The sequence below is a fragment of the Pithys albifrons genome, chromosome 5, assembly GCF_047495875.1.
Source record: "Pithys albifrons albifrons isolate INPA30051 chromosome 5, PitAlb_v1, whole genome shotgun sequence".
Lineage (NCBI taxonomy): Eukaryota > Metazoa > Chordata > Aves > Passeriformes > Thamnophilidae > Pithys > Pithys albifrons.
The window spans coordinates 9,622,649-9,635,674 of NC_092462.1; the positions used below are offsets into that span (position 1 = coordinate 9,622,649).

General features: G+C 36.7%; 1 protein-coding gene across 4 annotated transcripts in view; it reads right to left on the reverse strand.

Annotated features, from left to right (window-relative positions):
* The window catches only part of LRBA (LPS responsive beige-like anchor protein), a 396,467-nt gene that overhangs the window by 327,582 nt on the left and 55,859 nt on the right, over positions 1 to 13,026 (reverse strand). For all 4 annotated transcript variants that reach the window (XM_071555647.1, XM_071555648.1, XM_071555646.1 and 1 more), the window contains 11 exons: positions 12,727 to 12,924; positions 11,935 to 12,068; positions 10,544 to 10,652; positions 10,288 to 10,440; positions 9,490 to 9,658; positions 7,842 to 7,921; positions 7,188 to 7,250; positions 5,349 to 5,446; positions 2,709 to 2,801; positions 1,798 to 1,906; positions 1,186 to 1,267 (listed from right to left, as the gene is read on the reverse strand). In XM_071555647.1, the coding sequence (XP_071411748.1) occupies positions 1,186 to 1,267; positions 1,798 to 1,906; positions 2,709 to 2,801; positions 5,349 to 5,446; positions 7,188 to 7,250; positions 7,842 to 7,921; positions 9,490 to 9,658; positions 10,288 to 10,440; positions 10,544 to 10,652; positions 11,935 to 12,068; positions 12,727 to 12,924 (1,288 nt within the window). The remainder of the gene's footprint in view (positions 1 to 1,185; positions 1,268 to 1,797; positions 1,907 to 2,708; positions 2,802 to 5,348; positions 5,447 to 7,187; positions 7,251 to 7,841; positions 7,922 to 9,489; positions 9,659 to 10,287; positions 10,441 to 10,543; positions 10,653 to 11,934; positions 12,069 to 12,726; positions 12,925 to 13,026) is intronic.

A 13,026-nucleotide genomic window follows, 5' to 3' on the forward strand; every position in this document is an offset into this window, starting at 1 on the left:
ATCAACTTCCAATTATACTTAACAGTTAGTTATAAAAACTTTCCTGATACAAAATTTTTACCGCTTACGATCACAATGTTTACTGTATTTTTCGGAGACAGTCAAAAACGTGGGTACATTGCACTTTTTCAAGCAGTGGGGGAGTCACTGTTCTTGTTACTTTAGAAGAAGTAAACTTTATAAATTATGTGCAATTTGAACACAGTCACTGTGACAGTTTCAGTCCATCCTGAACAACTTGTTTAAGGAAACATTCCTTATTTAATAGTATTAACAATCATCTTAAAAAGGTACTTTACAAATCACTCTTCCTACTAAACCTACACAGTTCCAGACTCATCACTCAGACTCCAAATTGTCTATACTAACCACAGCAGTGACTGCCAACTTCAAAAATCTAAAGATATCTCTTGCTTCATACAGATTTACCAGAAGGCAAATGGCATAATGCAATCAGATTTCTTCTCTGCATCTGCTTGGCTTTCCTTTCTCTTCCCCTACTCTCCACACAAAGCAACTCACAACCGTGCCCTACGTCTAATGACACTGCAGCCATGAAAGTGAAAAATCTATTATTTATCCAGAAAAAAATAAACTCCCAAATCTATCAGAAGTCCATTGTATTATATACCGAGCATATTAATCATGTATATAACTCATGAAAGATCAGTACTTTCTCTTAGTTTAAAAGACATCCGAAGTTTCGTATCAAGGTACTTCCCATGAAGCAATCTAACCAAAACAGTGAGCAGATACCTTTCTCCTATTTTCCATCTAGCACTGTCATAGTGAATGTAATTTAAGATGAAAGCTGTTTCCCTATTTCAGGTAATTTAGTCTGACATTACTAAATAATGCAATCAGAATTTTGCTGGAACCTTAACATGCATTAAATCGAAGCATCCTGTGCATGCAAGTCTTGACAAACCATTTCATAACATGACTGCACAGCCAAAAAGGCTGAGCTATGAACTACATACACATTTAGACATACAAAATGTCTTTTAAAAAGCTATAGATACATACTTCCTAAAAAATACACATTCTCTTTCTTTTAGTATGAAAGAAAATGTAAAACTGAGATCAGAAACAAGACTGGGGGATGTAATTAATAAGTTTTTTCATTGTTTTTTTTTAAAGCAGACTTTTCTTAAGGTAACACTTCAAAATGTGTACGGTTCTTACGAGGATTTTGTATCTTCACTGTAGAATCTGGGTCAGGATGTTGTTTATGTATCACTTGAGTGCAAATCTGTTCAGTCAGAATCTAGCAAGAAAGAAAAAGATGCCATATCAATGTTCATAAAGACATCTTACTGAAAAACAGTTGGATACAGGCAATCATTATTTCACTATCATCCTAAAAATCATTCAAAACAAAACCCACTCACTATCTTGCTTGAAAATCTATTTCATCCTGTTCCTGAAACTCTAAAATGTGGGTGTTTTTTGCTTTCTCTCAAGTGCATGCTGCTATTTAAAATACACTGGAAGATAAACCTGAACGTAACCCAAACAATTATCATAAGGCAAGATCATTGCCATAATAAAATTATGGGCATCTGCTTGAGACACACAGGTTACTCATTATCTAGAATTATTCATAATGAGCATAACCAAGCTAAGGGGGTGGAGGGAAGATCTCAAGCATTGGAGGGGGGGGGAAACAGCACTCAGCTGCATCACACTAAGGTTTAATGTCATCTGGAACATATCAGCACAAATATGTAAGTAATTTTCTAACAATGTCTTACAAGTAATTAGAAAGATTGAATCTTAACTACAGTGTATTACTACCTCAAACAGGACATTGTATGTGGTCATGGTGAATAAGCTTGTCTGAAGCATCAGCCTTTCCGCCAACAACGAGAACAATCCATGGCCAAGCATGACTTCAGCTTTTCTCCTAAAATAGCAGAGAGAGATAAAATAAACTTATGAATTCAACTTGCTTTAGGGGACAAAAAAAGTTTAAAAAGTGTGCCTCAGGAAACACAAAATCACTGGAAACATATTTTTTCTTCTTTATTCCTTAAGTCTTTCGCTTTTGGTTAAGGAAAAGGTCAAGGATTCAGATTCTGAAAGGACATATCATTCCCTGGAGACAGCTAACTTTCTTCCACAAATGACATCCACTTCTCCATGGGCCCAAAAAGCTGAAACACAACCTTGGGGATTTCTTGATAAAAACTAAGGAAAGGGCATCTTTGTCCTCATTTCACTCAAAAATGCAACCATGGACAGCAATCTCAGTAGTTATCCCCATCGCAGTCAACTGGAGACATAATAAATGTAGCTGTCAGTAAGTAACATGGGACTCAATGTCACCCCAATTCCTGCTATGGATTTCAGTGGAAAGGGACACTATAAAAAGCAGGAAGCCACACTGCAAGTAACTATTACATGAACCTGGTATAGAAGTGCTAATTCCTGGACACCAGTTGCCAAAAAAGTCATTCCACCACATCAGAAATCTATCCATGGCAAATAAATAAAAGCATACTTGAAGAATAGCAGCTGCTGTTCTGTGAAGCCTGTTTAGTCATTAACCTCCACTATAACCTCCTTCCTTTTACATACAAACATGTCTATACACACACATTAAACAATACATAGACAAAATAATATACAGAATTTATGTGTCACAACCAGACATTTTCCCTTCCTTTTGGGGAAGGTTTAATCATGAGATCTAAATCAGTACTTACTTTGGAGCAAGATGCTTTAAGAAATATCCCATCACTTTCAGAGCTTGCACTCTGATGCCTTCACTTTGGGATGCTAAAAGCTTGTAGACAACCCTAAGTAGAGAAAACACAAGGCTTCCTGAATTGAAATATCTGGCAATTTTTGGAATGAAAATCAAATGCAGTTGCAGTAGACACAAGTAGATTTTATCTGAGCCTAAAGACTATTAATAAGATTTAAAAAATCAGCATGACATTTCTGTTAATAGCACAATAGTTTGCGATATCACATTTTATCAAATTTGAATATTTCCCAAGTATGAATACCTAAAACATGCTGTGAAAAGCTTCTGCAGCTTCTACACTGAGAACTGTCTTAATCTGATACTCTACCCCAAAAACCAAGTCAGCAATTGTTTTGGTATAAATCTTTTATTAATGGAAGTCTACTTACACAGAAAAATAATTCTAATATTGGTCTTCTGTCAATGTGAAAAATAACAAATACAAGTTTTTGATCCCTGTAAATCTCCCACAAAAACATAAGACATCTAACTGTATTCATAAGTGACATCTCATTTCCTTCAGAGCTCACATTTTAGAAAGTAAAGTGGTTATAACCATGTCCCTGTCTGATTTCAGTTGGTCCGTGGTTCACAGTATTCAACAGATCTTTGATTTTGTGAGGTATGATTTAGCTTATATCTACATGGGCTACTATGCTCTTTCTGAAAAAAAAATTAATTTCCTCACATTCCATGAAATCATGTTGGAACTGAAGGCACAGAACTCAGTTTTTACTGTGAATAAGTTCTGACAATTTTTTTTTAATTCAAATCACTTTACTAGGGGAAGGAAAAAACACTACCTAACTTAAACAATTCTTGAGACTTTCCAAAAATATTCCATGTTACAACATTTTACACCAGCCAGCTTTAAGGAGTGCTAAGGACTTCAAGATTTTAGGCCTAAGTGAGCTCTCACCACTAGCTCTATACCTTCACTTCTATATACTTAAAAATAATAAAGACACCTAAACTAAGACCAACAAAAGATTTAGTTCTATACCAGAATTAAAGGCAAAACCTAAGGGTGATTAAAAAACAAGTATCTACAACAAATAACCTGGAGAAAGCTGCAACCACAGCAAATACAGAAGGAAACAGCTTAGCAAGCCTACAATGCACTTTCATTCAAGCAACATAATCCATTTCTCTGCTTAACAGAACACTATTGGCATAGGAAAAAATTAATTCCTTATTACACTTTTTCTATGGATTGGTTACTTTCAAATTTTTAATTTTGAAACAACTTCAAATATTTCTAAAGATTTTTAAATTTCAAGAATATGGTGTCTTGATTGCAAAAAGTAGATGTATCAAGAAGCATACAAACAATCCATTAAGTGCCTGGAGACAACACAGGAGCAAGGACTGTAGCAAATGAGACAGAAAAACAGTGATTTCTAGCTGTGGACTCACTATTCAGACTGACTTGCTCATATGTTTGTTAATAAAAAAGAAAACATCTACTGCTAGTTGTTAAATAAAACCAAATGTATTGCATTGGAGATCCAGCATGACATTCAAATACTTTTAGAGTTTTGATTAGTTTCCCAGACATAATATGCAACCATACAAATGAAGTCAAATCTCAGGATAACAGGTTAAAAAATAAATAAATATCAAGCTAGCACTGAAAGGGTAGAAAACAGTTACTAACATGCCCGAATGCAGTCTCTTAAGAAAGGGCAACTGAAAAAAATATAAGTATAAACAGAGGTTAACCAGCAACTGAATGTATCAAACCAGACTCTGCTTTTACACAGTGAGAGAATTACTACTCCACATATCCCTCTAGGAATAGTTATCATAGAATCATAGAATCAGTTGGGTTGGAAAATACCTCCGAGATCAGCAAGTCCAACCTTTGGTCCAATTCCAGTCTGTTTACATTTGTTTGCCTTTTCCAATTTTTCCCCACTATGTCCAGGTAGGTTTATTTAAAATTAGAAAAGTTCAATACTGTGACCACCCTCTCTGGGAGCCACAAGACAAAATCAGAGTCATAACTTACTCTTCTAGCAGATTATCTCTTGTGCTTTGACTGCTGGTAGAATCTCCTAATTTCCTTACTTTTCTCTCACAATAGTATTAAACAGTTTTTTTGTTTGTTGGGAAAAAAATTGCAAATAATGCAGAGGACAGAATGCTGAATTGAAACAAATAAAATGTTTCCTCTGTGAAAGTCCCATAGGAAAAAAAAAAAGAAAAGAAAACTAACAAAGATCAGAAGACATCAGAATCAATTTTTGTCAGTCCCCTTTCAGTTCTAAAACATATGTAAGAATGGGAGGCTAAAGACTTAAGTGCTGATAGATGAAGACATCAATGTTTAAGAGAACTGAAAAGGATCACTACCTGCTTCAGTGTGACTGACAGCTTGGAAACATTAACAAACACACCTCATGGATAATAAATCCAACATCACCTCTTGTCAAAATGAACACCTGGACTCAAAAAATCTCCCCAAGATGAGGAGTCTGAGATTGCAACACATACACTGATGAGGACCTTTCAGATTTCATGGGAATTCGCACAAGCAACAAGGATGGTCAAAATGCTGTTTTCCTTTTTCCCTACTTACAAAATTCAAACTTACTGTAATCCATTCCTCTGATCAAATGCAGGGATCATAGAACTGGGATGCTCTGACATCAGAGCAACAAGCAACTGCAAGACATCCATTAGATTGTCATCCTGTTGAATAAAAGTTACAAACTTGAATTCAAAATGCATGCATGCTGAAACAGTTTTAGTTAAATAAAAACACTACAAAATACTGCAAAATTATGTGGAGAGCATTAGTAAACTAAGGACCAAAACAATTAGGCCAGGATCAAAAAGCTGTAGATCTGAAAGGCAAGTGCAGAAAAAAATATAACAAAAAATAGACTTAATTTTCTTAGGGTGAAAAGCAATACATCTGTGTCTCAGATGCAAGCTGTGAGAGGGAATGGATATTTGCATGTGTATTTCCCAGCCCTTAACTGCACAGGAGCTACAAATTAACTGCTGTACATTTTCTGGGGCACAGGGTGGTGTTCAGTGAGGAAATAAATGTTCAGACCAGGAAAAAAAGTACCACCACCTGCCACAGACAACATGAAAATGGGCAATTCAAGCTGACTTAGGTAAGTTTTCCATACATTTAGTCTGAAGCACCCCATACTAAAGTTCATTAATTTGTTCCAAGTTCATTATAACCAAAAATAACCAAGGAAGTAGCAAAATGTATCTGTCTTTTCCCATTCTTTGTGGTATTAAAACAAAAGCTCATCTTAAAACAAGGAAAAGGCACAAAAATAGAAGCCCACAAAAAAAGCCTCTGTCCAACACTTCTGAACAAATACTCTGATTTTTCTTTACTTGAAAACCAGTTTCACACTCTCTGAACTACTCTGTTCTCCTGATGCTATTATTAGCTTAAATTACAGAAGCTATCACTGATGAATGAGCCCCATGAGAAGGCTGAGTTTTACTTCTTTTTTGTTGATGTTTTTCTGAATTTACAGTTAGATACCTAACTGTGCAAGATTCCGCATTAATGCACCTTTTAGACTTGAATATACAAACAACTAAGATATTTAAAACATCACAGTCTCATTTGAAGGCCATAAAAGGCTTCTGCTATTTCAGTTCACTCTTAGATGTAACCAAGAGTCTTATTTTTTACTTCTCTACATAAACTAGACTGACTTAGATGGTACTACAAGTAGTAGTAACCAGCACAGAGAATAAAAGGAAAATATAGGTGTCAAAAAAAAAAAGAAAAAAAAGAAAAAAATTCCATACTGCTTGAAATGAAGTTCAATTAATTCCTTATTTTACCCATTTCAAGCACCCTTACAGAGATGAGATCAGTTAGATTTATGTCCCCATTTCCCCTGTCTTTGATGTTGCATCTGGCATAAAGTGCCTTTTCCTGGTGCTAAAATATGAAGATGCAGATGTATCAGTGGTAACCAACATTTTCTCCCAATTAAGTTTATATGCTTCTCTTAGATGTCATTAACATACATCTTTATTTTTTAATGCATGTTTTCAATTTTACTGCTTTATTTAAGAAGCAAAATAAAAAGGAGAGAAAAAGAAAACAAACCAAATATTACTCAGACAGCCTAAACCAAGGTTTTGACTCTTTTTTTTTTTTTTAAAGTCAGTCTCACCATCTGTTTTTCTGCTTGGTAAATTGGTTTGCAGAACAACATGAGAAACCATTTTGACTTTCTGGCTTAATAAACTTCAATCTAACATTGAACATAGTGCTTAAATCACTGCAAGAATATTGGCAGATCAGCACACTAAGGTTTGTTACCTCCTCTGCAGAGCCATCTTGTGGCATAAAGGAGGTTGTAGTTGAAAATATTCAAGCATTTGGGGTCCTAAAGAGCAATAGCATGCCACTCCTCACACACACATCCCCCAAATTAAAAATTACCTCATGTATGGTGAGCAGGTAATTGAGGATAGCCTGCAATTCATCTTCTTTTATTCCATAGTCCTTTAAAAACAGAAAGGTTTTAAAGATCATCTTTTGAGCACAAAAATGCTCTTCCCAAAAAAAGCAGTACTGCAAGCAATGGTTATATAACACAGCAAGTACCACAAAGTACATTTGTTTTCACTCGATGCTACAATACCTTCATAGCTGGAAGGAAACCTTTTCCCTGTCCCCAAAAGCACCCGCTGAATGCCATAAAACTGCTTTAAGACAATTTCAACACAGGCGTAAAAATAAGATAAATAGCAATATAGTATACAGAGTAACACATATTAATTGATACAGTCCATTTGATCTGAGAGTTTCCTATTAATAGAAGAATTAAGGTAGCAAAGAGCATTCAGAAGTAGACCCGGAAGTTTAATTATAAGCCTGTTAGTCATGTCTGTATCTGCTTTTGCTTCTTATTTTCCACTATGGAATCCCATCTTCAGTCGCTACTTTGATGAAATATGAATAAGTTATAGATCTATGCCAGGTATATGCCTTGAGTATTTTTTGTGAAAATAAAATAAAAACCAAAAATTCAACCTGCTTAAAGAATTTCTTTATGAAAGGAAAATATCCTGACATAATTTAAAGCTATCCTACCTTCATCACTAGCTGTTTAATAAACATCAACAAAAATGCTCGCAGGGATAAAATCTCCTTTTGAGTAGGCCGTGGACCATCTGCAAAAGAATGTAGGAATATGAAATACGAAATAACAGTTGTTGTTAGCACAGAATGCATTTGCACAGAAAGAAAAATGAAAGGCATTTGCTGGGGGAAGAAGGCACAATTCTGAGTAAACCCATCTTCCCTCTATTTCAGACTCCCAAAGAACAGCACTGCATTTGATCCCTTTTCATTAGCAGAATGCCCAATCAGTGAGGTTCTAATAAGGCTTTTATGAAATACAGTTTTCTAAACCCTCTAAATTCTTCTAACAATTTAACCACTTCCTTACAGTGCTCTGAACCAACTTCATGCAAGGAGTAAGACTGATATGAAAACTGAACATCAGAATTACCAAATTTCAAACCTTCACAGTTTACAGCTCTTTTTAAAGTTCTGCTACAGCTCAAAGGAAGAGCTACAGGGCATTGTTATGCACTGCCCATACACACAAATATCAATGCTATGTATAAAAATTACCTTGAAAGACATGACTGAATTTGTTAACTCCAAGTCCAAAGGACTGGCTTCTGCCACTGCTGTGAGAATCAGACTTTCACTGAGACATTTTAAATACTCAAACACTCAGTAGTTCCCAGGAGAGGCAAGGTTAAAAAAACAGGTGCAACCAAACGTCAAAGTCAAGTAAAAGTTTTCATACAGAAAGCAAATGAACTGTCACAAATGCATTTCTGGGGACAGTGTTTTAGGTTCCCACTTCTTATGATCTTAGTATAACAGAAAAGCAAATCAACTCCCAAATTAAAGTGATCACATGAGTCTGGTTTTATAAAGTGCAGCCCTACAGGCATATTTGGTTTAAGAACACTTATTTTCAATATAAATTGAAAGTAGTCAAAATAAGCCAACAAACTGCATTACTAAGATTATCCTACATGTGCACTTGCCCCAGGCTCAATAAATCAGTTCAGAAACTAAGTAAATCCATGTCTTCACTAAAAAGAAAGGAGAAAACATACATGCTTTGCTTCTTAAAGGATGGAAAATACTACAAAACCATCTTTACAACCCTCCAACAGGAAGGGCTGGCCACTTCAAGAAGTTGGTGGCAGGAAGTCAGGCACATCTGAGGAGCACTCACTCCTAGCATATGTAGCTCTTTCATCACCTGCTTCTCCCTCTGAAATTTCAGAGCCTTCCATTCCAAAGGATGGCAGAGATATAAGTTATTCTCCTTTTGTCAAGGCTGTGTTTCCAGCCCCATAAAACACAGACCAACAATGAGAAAAGCTGTAAAGTCATACTCCCAAACAGCGTTAATTCCCTTATCTGTGCCAGCTCCATCTGCAGTGTTTATGTTACACTGGTGAACACTTCAGATCTTCCAGTTCCTCCCAGAGTACTGGGTTTCTTAGTCAAGCAGCAATTCCTTCTTTTATCCTTACAATGAATATTCTTATTCTGTGTTTCATGACAATGACAAGTACTAAACACCTGCTCTAAATTTCTTATTAGGGAAATTATTTCTGCAACATTTACAGTTCTATTCTCTACACTGTATACAAGACTTTTCAAAAATAAACATCAGATGGTGAGAGTAAAAATTAATGTACATACATACCTATGCCCTTGGGAGTTATTCCACTGCGATCCTGAGGGTTCACTACCCAGTAATAATACTTTAGGGTGTGCATGACCAAAAGAACTGTCCCAACCCGCCGGATTGCACCATATATGTTAACAGTGGCAATGAACTCAGTAGACAGGTACGTGTACAGGGTCAGCTGCACCTAAAACACCCAATCAGGAGATCAGAAATCGTTACACTCAAATTGCAGCATGTCAGAAAAATGAATTCTTAAATTTCATCTATTAAAATGTCTTAAAGAAATAGATTTTCTCTGCATAGCTCAGTTACAAGTCTCTTAAAACTCTTACAAACTGATGAAAAATTGCATAGTATTTCTAAAACTGTAGAGTGCTGGTAAGGAGGTTTCAAGTAGAACCAACTGGTGAGCTTTGATCAAAGTTGTTCCCTCAAGAGAACACAGATTTCCCAAACCAAAAAAAACACCTGCCATTTTTAATGAAGACTTCAAATCTGACACCAGGATAATTTGCTCTTCAAAAATTGCTGAGTTTTTGCCAACTAGACTACCCAAAATTCCCTCTCAATCTGGGTCAGGGACTCCAGAAGTTACTTACAGCTCTCTTCTGCAGAACACTGCAGGTTTCCAAACTCCCTGAAACCCCTGGGAGTCTACAAAACTTGACAGCTACATGCAGAAAAGCAGAGTCTGAAAACAATTCCTGTGTGCTGGGGAGCAAAGACTTGTAACCCTGGGAGTCCAGGCTTAGTTTCAACAGTCCCTAATCAATAGATCATAAGGATCTTATTTATAAGGATGAGCACTGTTACCTGTGCTGGGATATGAATCCATATTGCAGGATTAAGGAGAACATGGTCACAGAGCTGCTTCAGCAAGGGCACTCCATTCTGTAAGTTGCTCAGGTATTTGGAAAAGGCAAGGCAAAGTTCCAGAACAGCTCGGGTCACATGGGCTTTGGAAGACTGTAAAAGAAGAGCTGGTTAAGAAGAGTCCTGCAACAGTCTAGGAAAAGTATTTCTCTCAAAAAAGTTCAACACCCATGTAAGACACCAAGAAATACTTTACCTTTTCTAGGCTATATCCTATCACAAGGAAGCCTTTACAGGAAAGCATCTGTTCTTGCATAGCAATAGAGTTCTTCAACAACTCCATGATGAATGCCAATAAAGTAGAACTGGAAAACATGGTTTAGTAAAGAAAAATGCTCTAAAAATGTACAACAAGACAGAAAATATTTCCAAATTAATACTTCCATCACACAGGCCAGAGATATACTTTTAATGTGTTATATAAATGCTCATATCAGGACTTTCAAATCAGAAGGCAAGACTAAATTTTGAGAGCTGTAACTTCTTGCTTTTTATTAATGTTTTTCTAACTTGGAATTCTGGATTCTGAGATAATGGTGCAATAGCAAAAATCTTCTGAAAATACAATCCTGCAGAAAGGCAAGAGTTAAACTTGTATGTCTCTCTGCTTTGTATTCCAATTACAAACTTTTGCAAGATCAGTAACAAACACCATTCTGCTTCCTATGGATGGGAGATCAGCAGATATTTTTCTAGGCACAGCTTTTCTATTGATTCAAACTAATTCAAATCTGTGCTGCTGCCAGGATTGTTCCTCCTGGGCCCCTGGCATCACAGCACTAGTGCCCATGGATCATGACCTCAGCCAGCTGAAAACCCCTCTGTTGCTGGGTCACTTGGCACCTAAATCAAACCCCTGACTTATGACACAGATGCCCAAGTCTGAGCCAGCTCAGAAGACTCCCAGACATGTGCAGATAGACTGAAGGAACACTGTGACCACTCCTTCTTAGCAACAGTATGGATACAGATCATCTTTAAACAGCCGTGAGACTACAGTGGCAATGAAACAGAGCAAACTACACTACAGTTCTAAAAAGCAATCCCTTGGCTATTGCTACTACTCTCTAATTTAGAAGCTTCATCAGCTTCTCTATGTGGTTGTTCAGAAGTTGGATGGACTTGAAACAGAGGTCTAACCACAGGAAAAGCCTGGCAGTAACCCTAATAACAGTGTCTTCCATGAAGTCTGAAGGTTAAAACAAAGTATTTGAAAGAAAATACAAGGAATGACTTCAAGTAGCTGAAAAACTCATCCTGTCTGGAGTTTGTCTTTAAGCCTTCCCCAGTGAATTTCCTAAATAACAGGAATAAACTCAAGAGAATCATCAGTAATTCTGCTACACAAAAAACCTGAAGTATAAAATAAGTGTACATTTTGATTCTGTGTGGACTTTCATAGAATACTCGGTGCAAACAAGCAGGTCACTTTGAGTCCTGCCTGTAACAAGGCACTGTCTTGCTGTTAGACATAAGTCCCTGTCACACAAGACAATGCAAACCACTATGCCATTTAATAAAGCAATGGGTACATTCCTTTACTTAGAAAGAACCAAAGAACAGGACACATGAAGTCCATGCACTCACCAAACAGTGGTGTCAATGTGGTCTGTTGAATATTGCCTGTAATCCAACTGTGCAAAGAGAGGGAAAAGCACCTGCACCCCCCCGATGGAGTGTAGGGCACTTTGGATAGAATGCGTTAAGACGGCTTTCACATCCTGACAAAGAAGAAATGAGAAACATTGAAACTTCCTCCAGAAACAGTCAAAGAGTTTGTTAAAACTAGTTTTTAATTTCTTCAATATAAAAGCAGTGTTATTACCAAACAAAAAGAAACACCAAGAAGAACAAACTGGCTGCCACAGTCACACTGAACACCCAGTCTGCCTGACCTGCTGCTCTACGTAAAAGTCACAGTGTAGATCCTCAGATGAACTTACAGGATGTGGCCTGCAAATTCTAAAATAACTCTCTAGTAACAGAGAAACTCTAGAACAGAACACATGAAAAGTTTCTGACAATTTACTAGATGAAGGCATTCAAAGCACAGGGAAGAAAAGATTTCATAACGACAGGGCAAAGGACAGGAGACAGGTAACAGGTAACAACTGTAGGAACATGTCAGAAATGAGGAAGAAGGATTTTTTTTAAAAGCCAACACAGCCTTTGCAATACAGACATTTTTTAGGTTGTAATTTTCCAAAGAACAAACCTTTTTCTTAGGATTCTTTAGTTCAAGGAACAGGGGAGGTAACAGGAGGGCCAACCCCAAAAAAACCCAACCTATACGCAATTCCCTATCTGAGCCAAAGTTGTTTATAGGTTTTCAAACAGAAATCATTTGTATCCTCCAAATCTATGAAAATGCTGATTTACCTGCAGCATGAGGGCATGTGGTGAATGAACAAAAATAGAAGCGTTGTCCTTAGGGGATGACTCTAGACACAGCTGTGCATCTGTAGCCCTTGGGTTGTACATAAAAGCAATAGCATTGGACAGTTTGCCATCATACAGCAACAATTTGTGATGTTCATCAAGGAAGAGATCACTTTCTGCCTTGAACTTGAATGTTCCCTGGATTGGGAAGCAGGGTTGAGGAAAGAAAGAAGAAACAAATTAGATTACAGACACTGAAGACATAGTTCAGAACATAACTATAGTCAAAAAATGAGTAAA